The sequence below is a fragment of the Poecilia reticulata genome, linkage group LG7 (genome assembly GCF_000633615.1).
Source record: "Poecilia reticulata strain Guanapo linkage group LG7, Guppy_female_1.0+MT, whole genome shotgun sequence".
Lineage (NCBI taxonomy): Eukaryota > Metazoa > Chordata > Actinopteri > Cyprinodontiformes > Poeciliidae > Poecilia > Poecilia reticulata.
The window spans coordinates 3184058-3199902 of NC_024337.1; the positions used below are offsets into that span (position 1 = coordinate 3184058).

The 15845-nt window shown below is 39.3% G+C and overlaps 1 protein-coding gene across 2 annotated transcripts; it reads left to right on the forward strand.

Moving 5' to 3' along the window:
- Window positions 1-3804: 3804 nt before the first annotated feature.
- On the forward strand, window positions 3805-14939 carry fkbp1ab (FKBP prolyl isomerase 1Ab). Of its 2 annotated transcripts, none has more exons than XM_008412828.2 (5): window positions 3805-3951; window positions 4086-4133; window positions 10766-10878; window positions 12104-12234; window positions 13803-14939. In XM_008412828.2, the coding sequence occupies exons 1-4, from the start codon at window positions 3915-3917 to the stop codon at window positions 12230-12232; spliced, it is 327 nt and encodes a 108-aa protein (XP_008411050.1). In that variant the 5' UTR covers window positions 3805-3914; the 3' UTR covers window positions 12233-12234; window positions 13803-14939. The 2 variants fall into 2 exon arrangements, with proteins under 2 accessions (XP_008411050.1, XP_008411049.1); XM_008412827.2 differs by having other exon boundaries at window positions 3808-3951; window positions 12104-12257.
- Window positions 14940-15845: the final 906 nt, after the last annotated feature.

Here is a 15845-nt window from a genome sequence, read left to right on the forward strand (position 1 = left end):
GGAAATAAAGGCCCCTCTTAGAGGATTAAGAGGCAGAGCGACCACAAAGCTGAATTGTTGGATTCTGTGAAGACGTTTGCAGGCTAAAGAGGAAATCCCACCCAATTCAGGAAGAATGGGTCTAACTGGTTCCAGCACACAATCTCCTCCTCAGGGTGAATTGTTTGGAATAAAATGCTGAACATAAATATTTTGTTGATAAATTACAGGCCTTAATATGTTTAATTTTTCTTAAAAGGATCAATCAATTAATTAATTTTATTTATAAGGGACCCTTTCATACTAAAAGCAGCTCTAAGAGCTGTACCAAGAATTAGCCCTCAGGTTTGTCTGACAAACTGTTCCACACACAGGAGCCATAATACTGGATGGATAATAAATGGCTAAAACTATATGATCATGTAAAAGGTTAAAATAAGATTTATAAATATAAATGTATATGTATAGAAAACAGCAAGGAAAATGACAAAACAAACCCTAATGGATTTCTATTTGCTTTTTCTCTTTCCCTCTGTCTGAGCCTCACGCAGTGCATCTGACCTCTGACCTCAACTCCTCAAACCTGTCCTCCCATGGACCAGATGATGTCCCTCCTACTAAACCAGCCAATGAAAATGATCGAGAACATCTGGAGGATCAAGAAGACAAAAAAGATCTCCATCACCTCCAGGGGTGTGAGACTGAGCTTTAACAACCTCCGCTGGTCTGCTGTCCAGTATCACCGTAGAGGAAGAAAAGCTAAACATGCTTCGGAGCTGTGAGAGAAGAAGACTCTGAACTGTTGACGCTTGTTTCATCTGTGGACAACATGGACATTTCCTGAGGGACGATCTGGACAACCCAAAGATCCAACGCCAAAACCAGTTGGACTGACAGGAAGCCAGAGGAGAGAGACGGGGGAGGATTTGGCTGCAGCAACGCTGAGACTGAGTGGGGGAGAGGGGCGAGAAGGAAGGAACAACCTGGATCCACATCAACCACTGTGAAGGACGTCCTGTCTGTAATGTCCATCTAGATCATGACTTTAAATCTGACACAGCAACAGAGTGAGCAGAAAAACTTCACTCTACCAAGTATCAAGTACTTCAACTTTTGACACCAAAGAGGACAACGTCCATAGCAACAGCTAGTTTAGATGTTTCTGAAAGGCTCTCCAGTCAAAGAACTATTGCTGGTCCACTGGCGAGTGACYGAAGAGGAGAGTGAAGATTTACACTGTCCTGTTATCCTTAAATATGCATTTAAAAGAGAAAATCAACTTCAGAAATTACTTGGTTTTTCATATGTTTAATTTTGACCAAAGACGATGAAATCAGATGTTGCCTGGTTGTTTATAACTTGGGTTTATTTAGAATCAGAGAGGATGAAGATCACTTTGAAACGGTTTTGTTTTAATTTGAAGTGTCGGCATTAGAATCAGATGGGGCAACATTAACATTTTACTTGTTGATTATAACGTGAGTTATATTAAAATCAAAGAGGATGAGAATATATAAAATTTTAATTAGATTTTCATAGGAGGATGACTTAATATCACCTAAACTTTAAATTCACATTTAGGATTTAAAATTAGTGTAAAACCTACATTTTCATGAACAAATTATTCATAATTATCGTGTTAGGGATGTATAAGGATTGAAATGCATGCACTTATTGTGCAGGGAAGAATTTGAGATTAAAATAATTTCTTATTTAAGCAATTTCAAATATTAGAAAACGGTTTGGTATCCCGCTGGTACTTTACTTCCAAATACATTATTTCAAATTCCTCCTTTTAAAGTTTTGTGAAAGATGACAAAACATATAGATGACCGTCTCCCTGGCAAGGAGAGGCTGCAGGGTAACTTTTCCTACCTAACAGAGGTGAAACAATAAATGGATGAATGCCAGTGGGTTTTTTTGTATCCTGCGTATGATTTTGTTTCATCATATAATGTTTCAATGACTAAATGAATATGTAATGTCTTAAAATATATGGGATAATTTTTCACTTCTCACCATAAAAATTGTAGAAATGTCCTTTTAAATAAGACTCATGTTGTCTCTGCCTGGCAGAGCTTTCCATCCAGAATTGCTTCATGATTGATTGTCCTACTCTGTATTGTGCACAATTCATAAATAAACCTGATTGAGTGATTTTACCTGAACAGTGCTTGGTAACAGTTTTTCCACAACAATGGACAAAAACATTAAAGGCTCTCAAGTGAAAGGCGTGGTGGTTTTAGCTAATGTTGGACCCATGAGCAACATGCTAACATTAGCATATTAGCCTGCAAAGACTTTTGTGCGTCATCTTTTTAAAGAAAATTCAACCTGTAACCATATGTATGCGAGTAGTAAAGGCATACATGACACATGAAAACATACTGAAGACGAATAACTCGCCTTTAAAGAAGCTCTGCTCCTTCCAATGTTTCCCACGCTGAGCTGAAGCATTCACTCCAGTAACAAAAATAGTCAAATCCAGTTTACTCAAAATAATGTAGTCTTGTACTTTTCTCAGGCCAAACATGTAYATTACTCACATTACTTGAGTTGAATAAACAATTTAGTGAGACTTGAGTAAAGCATACAAACCTAATTTAAGTAAGAATAGGTAAGCCAAGATACTGCGCAGAACCGTCAAGGTCCCAGGCCTCTGGTAGAGGACCTGAGCTCAGAGGATGAGAGAGAGAGAGAGACCAAGAGAGAAGGGCTATATGCCAGTTATCTTGTTTTGTCACATTCAGAATAAATAAGAATATTTTAGATTTATTTGGTGATTTAAGTTACTGAAATGAATGATTTTTTGTTAGTATTATTCTGTTTTATTTCATGGATCTATAGTTGCACTAATAAGATATATTCCAATTATATGCAGAAGCGAAGCTCCCAATTTGTTTTAGGTTTTCAGACTGAGATGACCAGACTAGCTAGTGATGCTAAAAGACAAGACAAAATCAATTAAATCTGAATAAATGACTTTCACTGGAGTTCAATCTGAATTCATTTCCTCTTGTTTAAAACAAAAGACAACAGGAAGCTCCCTGACAGGAAACTCTGAACATAATTTTCTTTTCTTCTTCTTTTTTTGCGTATAGAAATTGATCTCATTCTGTCTGCAGAGCAATGCTGTTTACATACAAAATGTGTATTAAATTTCTTCTTAGAGATTACATCATTATTTTATAAATTTTTTTATTAACATGTTCTGTCTGGTGGTGTGACACAGAATTGTTGTCTGAGTGCCAAGGTGAAGTCCATCAGATTCACTTTCACATGTGGAGCATTGCAGCTTTCACACTATAATGCTCCATGTGACATTTAAAAATATTTATTAGAAGTTGCTTTGGGTTTATCTAATGTGTTAAGCACATGGAAATGGAAAAGAAAGGGAGAGAGGTGGGACAAGAACTTTACAGGGAAAGAAGGAAATGAGAGCAGAGGAGACAAAGAAGGATTAAAAGGATAACAGAAGTCTGTTTCTACACATGCAGAAAGAGAAAAAGAAAAGGAAAATTGCAAATATGTATATATTTGCAATTTTGATTAAAGAAAATAACTTTGTGTGAACTCAACATGATTCTTTGGGGTTGCCATTGGCACTGTTGCCTTTGGGGGGCGCCTTTGAAATGAGGTAGGAAAAGGATAAAAGCAAGGATATAATAGTGGAAGAATATTTCCTCCATATTCTTTTCTTTTTGTGTGTTTTTCATTAAAATTGTGAAATTAAGTGCCAAACTTCTCCAGACTTCAACTATTTTGAAGTCCGAAGCGGAAGCGATGCATTGTAGCTCTGTTTACGTTGATTGCAGTGAGAGAGAGAGAGAGAGAGAGAGAGAGAGAGATCCAGTAAAGGAGTGACCAAACAGGCTGAAGGACTGCACTAAGAGCGCACCGGGTCCTTGGGCAGTAGGAAGACGCACACCGCTGACATGGGAGTCGAGATCGAGACACTCACGCCGGGAGACGGTAAGAGACGGTGGAGAGGGAATGTAGGAGAGCCCGTCTGTCCGCTCTCCTCCTATCTAATTCCGCTGCAGGACGCAGAAATCACCGCCTGTTCTGCACGGATCCAACTGAGCTCCTCTCTGCTTCCTCCACAGGAAGGACCTTCCCCAAAAAAGGCCAGACGTGTGTGGTGCATTATGTGGGTGAGTTGGGGAAGGAGATGAAACTTGTTCCTTTTCTGCTCCCTTCTCTGGGGATTGCTCTGAGACGAGCTGGGTGACTGCTGCGGGCAACTGTCTCTGCACCCCAAATAAAACCCTGGCTCAGAATAGTTCTATCCTGGAAGCACCGCGGCAGAAATGATCGGGACCCACAGACACGATGTGAGGCACAAATGACATGTTCCTGCCTCACACCTGCAGCAGCTGAGGCTTGACTTCCAGCCACGCACATCCCTGGGACTGGTTTTCCTACGAGATTTGGCAGGAAAAGTCCCCCATAACGCGTCATGATCGGCGCTCTGGATTCCACATTGCGCTTCAGTAAAAAAAAAAAAAAAAGAAAAAAAAAAAACAAGGCTAGAGATCATCATCTGTCTGCTCTGAATACAATAATACTCATAAACAGCGAGTATGATGAATCCCACCTCAGGGTTTCCCCAGACAGACAGACAGACAGACAGGGAGCAGGGGGCAGACAGCCGGGCTTTAAATCCTGTCTGATTTCCAGCCTGGTTCTGTCTTTTGTTGGAGTTTCTTCGGGGTCGAGGGGCGGGGGTCAGCGGCAGTTGAGCTGAGCGGATTAGAATCGTCTGAGAGGCTGGAATAATGGCAGCCTGGCTTGTATTGTTGTTCATTTAATATTTTTCAGCAGACACGCACATGACCGCAGTTTCCCTCATCAGATTCGCCTCAGCCAGTCCTTCCCTGTGGAGCCGACCATCCTCCTCATGGAGATGAAGCTCGTCACACGTCAATTGTAGCATAAAAGGGAATGTTTTTATGGTTTACAAAAAGGAAATGCATGGATTTCAAAATGTACCAACTAGTGTGAAAATTATTATTATTATTATTATTATTATTATTATTATTATTTATTACTATTTAAAATGTAAATAGTTTCGTGCTTCTTGTCTTTTGCTTGAGTTATATAACTTTAAAAATATCGTGACCAGGTTGTTTTTACACCGGGACACTTTGATTTGTTACAGCTTTCACACTGCACTATTTCAAAGATCCCTTTCTTCCCCTCGCCTGTGGTGGCGCTGCACCACGATCTACTAAAGAAAACGACAAGAAAAACATTAAAAGAAGAAACTGAGTGCAACTTCATTCTCATTGAAATTCAAACAAAAATGGAGTGAAGTCTGATTTTAGCGGTTGTAGGATTTCCTGTTTCGTCTTTGATAAAAGACCACAAGCCATTTCTCCCACAGTCGCAAGACATGCACATTTGTTATGGTTGTATTTACCCAGGATGCCTCACGCTAAAGTCCGCTTCCTATGTTTGGAGTGGTCCCCGGCCCGCTTGCATTCGCATATGCATTCCAACCGTACCAGAGTTCACTTCAACAGAAACGAAACCTAGGTTTGTAGACAAACAAGTTTGCTTTGTTGATCCACATCAGAGTTTAATTGCACATCAAATTTTTGAGGTGTTTGGAGTGGCCGGGCTGTGCAGGGGTTTGCATCGTGTGCTTGTGCTCTCATTGGCTTTTTGGGGTGGAGTTCTCTTACACTCACCCTGAGAGTGGGAGGTCCATCATATATATATTGGTATGTTATAGATAACATACCAATATGTTGGTATGATAGGTATTTTTGAACCTCCATAAAAGAACCACAGAAAAGAGGTCTCCATAAGAGAACCACTGAGCGTTCTGGCCTCAGTGAACGGCTGGTTGGGTGTGGCCTAGTGGGGAATTCATGTTAGAGGACTGTGAAGGGTGGGGGAAAATAGAGTTGGACCTCTGTTGGGGCTGATCTGGTTGATTTGTACATTTGGACTGTGAACCTTTTTTGCCACGGGATGGGGTCGTTGTCTGTGCGAGGATGGGAATGTGTGATTGTCTCTGTGTCTGCCTGTTTATCTGCCAGGTTTGGTCTTGGGATGTTCCCTCTCCTGAATCATCTTTGTGCCTTCTTCCCCCTGTCACACTTCCTTCTGGTGGCTGGTGCCTCTGCCTGCCAGTGCATTGGTGGTTTTCGCTGTCTGGGGTTGGGTGTTTGGGTAGATTCCACTTCTAGTGACTGCTTGGCGCAACCTGGGCGCCCTAGCTCTTGGGAGCTTGTGTCTTGGTGCACAGTGATGGATATGCTGTTGGTTTTCACCAACAGCATATCCAGTTGTTGGTGGAAACTGTAGGCTTCTGCATTGTGGCTACCGGGGGTTCCTCTGGGACTCAGTGCTCATTTCTGGAAGGGAGGTGCAGTCGTCCCTGCGGTGGGGCTCTCAGGTCTCTGTGCTTTGGATGTCTGGGCTCCAATTTCCCTCATGTCTGCCTCGGGTGGGTCTATTGTATCGCATTGAGCATTCTTATGGAGAAACCTTATATACACAAACGTGCTCACACACAGATGTTTTCATTCAGGTGTTTTCAGATACATTTATTTTTGGGCTGCGGTTGCCGCTAAATACATCTTGTATTAACTAGAACCGTGTGCTTTTCAATGATGTTGTAGTTTTTTTTTATATAAGCATATGTCATTGGTTGCTATGGTTTTTTGGTTTTCTGTTTTTTTTATTGTCCTCTCCTACTGCAGGTGTAGAGGCAGACCTCTGGGGTGTTGTCTTGTGTTCTCTCTATCCTTTTTTCTCTCTCAAAGCAGTTATTGCAGAAGAAGCTGCCGTGAACAGGCGTGGCTTCAGACTACAAGTCAGACAAGACTGTCTACAATTTCTCTGATGGATTGATGTCTGGACAAGACTGTCCGACTTGTAGGGTGTGGCACACGGAAGAATGTAATTGTCCTGTTTGGCAATAACTCAACAGGATCAGGAAGAGGCTCAAGTGGAGCATCAGAGCTGAAGACGTAATTCTCTACTTGTGAAAGTAAATCTGTTGGGAATCGCTGTCTGAGTGCCACACTTTGGAACAGGATGCGTTGGGGAAAAAAAAAAAGAGAGAGAGAGAGAGAGAGAGAGAGAGAGAGAGAGAGAGAGAGAGAGAGAGAGAGACTGCAATTCTACTCCATGGTTCCTTGCAAAACTCTTCAAGTTCTGTGAACATCTCTTTCCAGATCCAGCTACAATTTCTCTGATGGATTGATGTCTGATCTTTGACTGGGCCACTTCAGAACATCCACCTTGTTTTCAAACCATTTCTTTGTAGCTTTAGCACATGGACTGTCAACAGGTATCATTTGGAAATATGTTTTAGCTATTAGCCTGGAACTCAGACATCATTTTTAAATACTTAATCAGATGTTATAATTAAATATTAATCAGTTACTCTCTACTTCAGTACCTTTTTAAGGAATACATTTAGTCTTATTTGAGCAATTACTAGGACAGTTACTTTTTACTTTTTACTTGAGTAAAAATACACTGAAGTAGTCCCTCTCTTCCCTGAGTACAATTTTTAGGTGCTCTCCTCACCTCTGCAGTTACCGAGCATAAACTTTTAGTAGCAGCCCGAGGCAATACATACCTGGTTAATGATGAATTATTAAATACAGCCGTGTCTGATTCCCTGCACTACTTTAAATGGTTCTAAACAGTAAGAAGTGGGAATACAGATGCACATTTATTTTTTTCTGTACTTAATTTTTGTTGGGAAAAAGACAAAAAACAGACCAGATGTTCAGCATCCAACAATGTAATAATAATTACAAAGCATATTTATGTTTTTGGTATCTTCAAAAAAAGTCCAATCCGTGTCTACTTGTTGTTGGTTCTTATTTTTTATCCTTGATTTGAATTTGAGGTGTTTAAACAAGTTAATTCTGATTTATCGAGTGCCACCCTTCAGTGTATAACTCAACAGCACCCCCTGCTGGTGCCTTTTTTTCCCTTATTTTTGATTTTAAGGGAGATTTTAATCAAAAACCAAACAAAAAACTAATATGAACGTCCTGGTTTTGCAGGACACGCCAAAAGTTAAAGGTAAATGTCTTTGTTGTAAACATAGTCACATCCTTTATTTCTGTAAAACATGGGATTTTCTTTCTCTTAAATTCCCAGTTTTTTTCCCCGCCTCTGTTTATTGTGGCAGCTTGTATTCTTTGAGACGTGGACTTCACTGATGGAAAAACAATATTCCCCATCAATCAAGTTACAGCATTCTCTACCACAGCTGAGGGATCAACTCTGTAAGATAAAGCTAGCCTTTTTTATTGTTCCAATACAGATTTTTGCTACAGTAGCCTGGTCATTGCCTTACTACGCAATCCTCCTAGATTCTCATTTCCCTCCAGTGCTCTGTCTGGAATTTCTCATATTGAGTTTGATTTCTCAGAATGAATTGAGCAACTAAAGCTGGAGTATAATGAATATTTAAGTCATTGTATTGCTAGCAAAAATGTTGCGACCCCTCTTATTGATAGATACCTCGCTCCGCCTGGCACTTCTCTCATCGCAGTTTATAGCACAGGCGATTTCTGGTAAGCTTTATAATGTAGTTTCTTCATGATCAAGTTGACACATTTCATACATCACTGCCAAACATTAGCGGTTGGCTACAATTGGATCCAGTTGTTAGAAGCGTCAACAAAGTCCATGCCTCAAGCAAGCAGTTGTTCTCTATAAACGAGTCAAAACTCTCTGTACGAAGTAAACAGTAGAACAAGGATGCTTTTGCCAGACTGGTGCTCCAGAGCTCCACTTGCAAAAACAACAGTCTGACAGCAGAGTGCCCAGATCAGAACTAGGCACAATCTTGGCCAAATAAAGCTGATTATGATCTACTTATCTTAGATTAGGTCCAGTTGGGAAACCCAGACACTAGTTCTGGGAGCTTCTTGGTGCAGTGCCACCACAAACGAGAGGGAAAAAAGGGTTTTCAAAGGGTTTGGGTCATTTGACTTAGTACAGAGCGTGAAAGAGAACAGCAACAACTAAAAATATACCAAATGTTCAAATTTTGGTTCTCAATTGAACTGTATCAACTGGACCATTAGGCCTGAAAACACCCTAAAAGTCACTGACCAAGTACCCAAACTGGTTGTTAGAATGATTTTTGCTTTCCAGTATGACTGTATATATCAGGACGTTAACTAGTAGACTGGAGGAGAATCACATACGGTAACATTAGCCTGCTTGCTTCAACATTATGTAACTTTCAGTAAGGCCTAATTTTAGTCTTTCACCACAAGGCATTTCTGTTTAGAAGATAGCTTATGTTCTCCTTATTTCTTTTTTTCCCAAGGAGTATCACCCAGTCTGCAGGATTTCCTTTCTTATCCATTTTCCTGACAGAATACAAAGCAGCCCTGACATTGGACATGAAACAGGATATTCTATTAAAAAGCCAGCCTTTTTTTTCCCCCATGCAGTGTGAGGATCTCTTTGAAGGGATGCTTCTGCAGGAAAACGGTCAGTGTGATGCTATGGGTATCAGTGTGTTGTGCTGTTGGCTGATGAAATGGGGGAAAAAGAGCCTCATGATGCTTGGATCGAACCTTTTGGCTCTTCTGGATAATTCCATTAGACTGCTATCAGGCTGTCCGGCAGCGGAGAGGAGTCCCACTCAGCTGGCTGGATTAAAGGTTGCATCCCTCCCAATAAGATGAGCAAAGCTGCACCCACACAGACACATCACGCCTTGCACACCCACATCTTGTTGGTGCTAATAGCTCTAAAAGCCTTGCTGTGAATTATTTTTGGAAGGCGACTGCCTTGGAGGTTGATGCATGGGTTTTCCTGACGCTGCCCACAGACGGCTGTGGTTGCTCCACAGAAGACACAAAGTTCATCTATTTTCCTGCCAAAAAGCAAAGATGACGGCATCAACCCATCAACAAAAATGTTTTATCTTTAATAGTATTTTTGATAACCATAGTGTGGTCACAAAGCAGAAGTAGTGCAAAGATTGAAGCAATGGGATGCACCGATAAATCTGCTCCAGTTTCCTTCATGTTGGGTGACATGGGATCTGCTTTAGCTTAAATGTGAAGCGAATCTTCTGTACCGATCTTATCTACGACTTCACCGCTACATAGTTTTTACAGTTAAACTTATTGAAACGAGTACAATATTTTAAATTGTACATAACAAAGCACATACAATTTCTTTACCAGACAATATAATTGTAATTGTAAATAGATTTGTAAAAAGTGAAAGCAGCTACAACTTAAAGGGAACTGAGATTTTCAAAAAACTTTGAGTCAAAACGGCGACAATGGAAAGATGTACTTCAAATAAAGGGGTCAGTTTATGGACAGTGAGATAAAATAAATCTCTTTCTCTTCTAAAAAAAATGTGAAAATTATTTTGATGCAGCAATATGGTAATGAATCAGCTGATGTGTTGCTGTGCAATTTTTGAAATATGTTTGTGATAGCCTTCTGAGCTGAATAGCACATTTTCTTATGCGAGTAGGGGCCAGATATAAGTTTATGCTTCTTTCTGCTTCTTTTCATACATGATTTCTTTTAATTGTTACGTGAACTGTTCATATTTATTATTGAGTGAATGAAATTAAGAATGAAATGAAGTAAAGTGACTTTTCGCTTCAGAAAACTGGAATCTACAGGTCAGGTTTTTATAAGATTTGCTATTGGCCAGAAAACTGCAATAAAAGTGGTGTATTGCTAACACTTAATATGTAACATGCTATAAAAACTCTACAAACTAGCTGCCTGTCTAACAGCTCTGTCCCTCTTTGCTCTTCTCGAAGGCTCCCTGACGGATGGACGGAAGTTCGACTCATCCCGCGACAGGGACAAGCCTTTCCGGTTTAAGCTCGGCAAACAGGAAGTGATCCGAGGGTGGGAGGAAGGAGTGGGACAGGTAGGCTGAAGGGTATTAATAACGGTTTTATTAGACAGCATGTGACAAGAACAAAACTACTTTTGGGAGTCGTTAGAAAAACAACTAATTGGACTGAAACAGAAAACCTTTGGAAAAGCCCAATATTTAAAGCTGCAGTACGTATTTTTTTCTTTCTCAAAATCAAAACAGCAGAATCTTTCTAAAGATTCATTTTCTAATACATATCTCCAAGGAATTTCAAATAAGTCTGTAGACAAACTCATAAAAGAAAACGCAACCAAACCTTATTTTATCTGTTTAGCAAATAATTTTTATATAAAAAAAATATTGACAGAGTGAAAACAATTCTGCATGTCTAACTAAAGCACAATTGTTCTTAATATTTACTCCGACCTTTGTTTTTTAATGAAATCCTTCTCCCTTATTCATCATTTTTCTTTTATTTCAAATGACTTCTAGAAGGAGTTGATTACAGGCTTTGTACAGAGTGAGTGCTGTTGTGAGCTCTACTAAATCATAAAATTTTAAAGCAATGTAAGAAATATTTAATTAGTTGGATGAGAATAGGCAGACACAGCTACAATTCAAATAGCTTTCTTCTGGAGAATGTAGAATGACCTATTCAATTTGTATCTATTTGTCATTATTTTTGTAGAAATCAGTTTTCTTTTTGACATTAAAGGGATTTTCTTCTCAAAAACGCCAAATTTAGTTGATTGCTGTTTATTTGGAAAAGCAATAAACTGAAAAAAAGGATAAGATATCCAAGTGGGTGAATGTTTTTTTTTTTACATGCACTGCACTAGGAATCAGATGAAAAGTTGTGCTTTTTTTTATCTCTTAAAATACGTGAAGTTATTAGTGTTTGGTCAGAAACGTTTCTAAGCTACACTTATGAAATGTCGCCACGCTCATCTTTGACGTGGAGCTGCTCAGTTTGGAGTGAAGGCGAGCTGCCGCCTGTTTGTTGCGTAAGTTGTTTAACTGAAAAAGGCTTGATTTATTTATTTTTTTTCCTCTGGGATGATGACGACTGCTGCGTGAGCTGCTGAGAGTAATAACAGTGAAACTGATGTAGTAAAAGTGAAACATCATTAACAAATCAAGATGCTTCCCCCTGACTCCCTCCCCTCCTCCCCCCCGCCGTGTCTCCTGTGAGATATTATCTCCCTTCAGCTGCATTATGAGCAGCTCAGTAAACCCATTATCTCTCCTCTCTGTTTGCCCTCTCTGCTCTCTCCAGATGAGTGTGGGTCAGAGGGCCAAGCTGATCTGCTCGCCGGACTACGCTTACGGAAACAAGGGTCACCCGGGCATCATCCCCCCCAATGCCACTCTCATCTTTGACGTGGAGCTGCTCAGTTTGGAGTGAAGGCAAGCTGCCGCCTGTTTGTTGCGTAAGTTGTTTACAGAAACTGACCATCCGATAGCGACTCATGATGCCGCTCTGATCTCGGTGCAATCAGCCAAAGCATTTTAACATTTTTGTTAAACAGAATAAATAAAAATGGGAATTAATGGGGAAAAACTGTATACCGTGCGTTCCTAAAATTAAAACACACTGAAATTATGCATATTGCATCCTACGTTTTTGTGTTTATGAATCTATTTACTAATGTCTTGATCTTATGTGAAACTGATGTTTTTCACATCCCCTCACACAAACAGTTTATGTCTGCCGTCGGCAAATTACGGCACTCCATACTCCTCCTGGTGGCAGCTTCGCTGGTCTGCAAAATGTCAAGAACAAAAATTGTGAGGAAACACCAGTCAGTTTGTTGTTCCATAATAACTGAACACATTTTTTGAAAATGATATCTTCTGTTGCATATTCGTTACTCAATCGACATATAAACAATCACAATACGATACTTTTTGGATCCTCTACCTTAAGCTTAACCAAAGCGCGAAAAAAACTAGTAAAAACTAAACAATATTTAACTAATGATAACTAATGAAACCTAGCAAACACACTCTAAAAACTAATTAAAACTAACTGACTTAGACAAGCAAAAATTCACAACAAAAATAAAACTTAAGTATAATGAAAAACCCAAAACTGTCGTAACCCTGGTACCAACTCTGATCCTGTTAGCGGCCAAAACTCTACGGATCGGAACTAGAAGTATTGGGAGAATGTATGTTGACTCTACAGAGGCTGTGTGTGTACGCTCTTGGATTGTATATCTGATGGTGTTTTAATTATGTTTTTTATGTGTTTTTTTTTTCTCTTATAAAAGTTTTACCTGCTTCGTCGGGGACCATAGATGATTAAATGAAATTAGCACCTATGTTATACCCCGGACCAGTGCATCTATCCATCTACAATAAATTGTAGTACTGCAAAAGAGAGCAACATTTTCACCGCGGCTGATGGATCTTGTTCTATTTTATGGTATGATTAGGTTCAGGACTTTGACACGTAAATTTCTATTAATTAGTTACATATAAAGATTTAAAAAATATAAATTCAGTTAATTGCTTTTTTTTTATACATAAGTTCCGCCCAGAATCTTTATATTCACTGTTTCTGGTACGCCAATAAGTCAGACGCACAAGCGACATCCGCTCACCGGCAGGTGAGGCTGGATGACGAAGCCACTTCTCTTGGCCCACTGCTGGTTAAGTTTTGCTCAATAATGATCTGATGGGGTGATGCAAAAAAATATGGCTGTGTTCAAGTTGTGCTAAAAGGAGTTAGTCTATCAGTAAAGCCTTTCAAATAGCACCTCAATGCTAAACATGCTACAATAGCACAGACGTCCCCTACGCAAACGCCCTCTGACCTCTGTTGAATTAGCTCAGCCACTCAAAATGGGGTGAATATTTATGCAATTACTTATTTTGTTACATATTTTTATTTAATTCTCTTTGTTTTGTATAAATCGATTTAAGTTTTTATGTTTTTGTAAAAATAATTTTCCTTTTTGTCATCCTCACAGTTAACTTCGCACCTGGGCGACCCGTAGAGAAGCTTGGAAAGTCTGCGCATGATTCTTTCAATTCAACGTTTTCATCAAACCGTCTGTTTTTGTTATTTTTTGTTTTTCACTCGTCCTCCATTTTGAAACATCTTTTTTCAATCCTACATTTTCTAAAAGTCTTGAATTGTTACAATTTTCTTTTTTTTTTTTTTTAAAGAAAGTGTTTTTTTAATTTTGTATTTCTTAGCATTCTGCTTGTGTGCAAACACAATGAATTGGGTGTATGAAATGCCATTGAATCACTAAGCAGCAAGGTTCAGCTTTTATGAGTCAGTTTGTTCTGGTATTATAAAATTCTGCAGCTTCTTCTATTGTATTAGACAGAAAAGTGAGCACACATTTACGATTTTAAAGGGTGGGATCGTATTAGCCTGAGTTCTAATAAAAGGCCACACTTAAAACTGAGATTTCTGCAGAAACAAAAACCCTACGTTATTATTTCTGTTAAAGAAGAGTAAGAGTAATTGGTGGGAAGGATAAACCAGGCTTAGTTCCAGATACTTGTGTGCCTAAATATGGTTACTACCTTGCCCCGTGTGCATGCTAAAAATCTGATGGCATTCACTTTGCATCCTTTCTATCTCTTTAAGACCCATTTAAAGCCATACCTAAACAGTGCACAAGGAGGACTGTGTCAACGCACAGGAATAATCGGAACTGAAATTAGTCTGAGATGCTTGAAACTTCTAAAAGGTGGGCAGGGCTTTGAACTCTTGACACTTTGTGTAATAACTTGAATTATGCATTTTCTTTGATGCCAAGAGTCTCTCTGAGAAAGCTTAAAGCAGAAACTGTCCTTTTTAGAATTACTGTTAGTAGTGCGCCACGCCGTCCCGGCGGATGTTGGAGTGGAGGTGTACCGTGAAGAAGAAAAAAAAAAAAGGCCAACGTCATCCGAGTGTTTTTTCTACCTGAACTAGTTTTAAATGGAGTCTAAATGAATGACTTGTGCTGGCCTGGCTCTCTGACACTGACCACGACCGTGCTGCAAGCGGCAGGCCGTCTGTACTGTGTAGTTTTATGTGCTGAGATGTTACTCTGTGCAGGCTAAACCAATGATGTATTTCAAATAAAATAAAATGCCCTCCAACTGCCTACAGTTTTCTTTTCACTGTTACTTAATTTCTCATTTTTCCACAAAGAAAGAAAAAGGAAATGGCTGACGATTAAACGCTTGTTTTATACTTGCTACTTGTTTTATACTTACCTTTTTAAACATACATAACACTTTAAAATATGCCCATTCTGAATGAAATCAGACAGACCGAATAATAAAATAAGCAAGTAAACTTTTTACTGGATTATGAATTGAAGACAAAGTGTAAATTTGCCCCCATGCACTATAAAATTGTATAGTCGAAGAAAACGTACACAATTTTGTTTGGACAACTATATAATTTTTTTTGTTTTACTTTTTTTATGCATAGCTATGGCAACAAGGTTGTTTTTCTGTCTGGAAGCAGATGATTATAATCTCAAAAATTCAAATAATAATACCTGATCTATGACGCCAAATCCCAATGAGAAGAGAGAGGAGGAAGTTTAAACTACTTCTTCAATCAATCATAATGAGCAACACCAGCATCTCTCAGCCCTCGTTCTAATCATACAGGCAGAGATTAAAGAGGAGCAGCAAAAGCAAATGAGGTGGATTGGCAGCCCCTGCTAACTGACAGGAAGTGTGGTCTCTGCTGGCCGGATGCTGAGCTGTTGGCGTGTCATAACAGTCACAAGACTATTATACAGCAACAGTCTTCAGTCAGACACTAAACTAAAGTGATTGCTACCAGAGATGCTTCCTGTCTACATCTTCACCATCCATAATTATCCTTTTGACAATTATGTGGATTATATGAGTTATGACAACATTTAAGTTGCTTTTGGGACAAATAAAGTGTTATTGAGCTGAATTAGAAAGAAATTAGATTTTTTGTTAGCTCTTACATGAATGTAATGTAGTACTGAAGACAAGTTGTTATTGTAAGCAAGGAAGAAACCTGG

Coding starts and splice junctions, on each gene's coding strand:
- fkbp1ab (XM_008412828.2), top strand. CDS start 3,915: ATGGGAGTCGAGATCGAGACACTCACGCCGGGAGACG. Junction 4,134..10,765: donor GTGTGTGGTGCATTATGTGG/GTGAGTTGGGGA, acceptor CTCTTCTCGAAG/GCTCCCTGACGGATGGACGG. Junction 10,879..12,103: donor GGGAGGAAGGAGTGGGACAG/GTAGGCTGAAGG, acceptor TGCTCTCTCCAG/ATGAGTGTGGGTCAGAGGGC.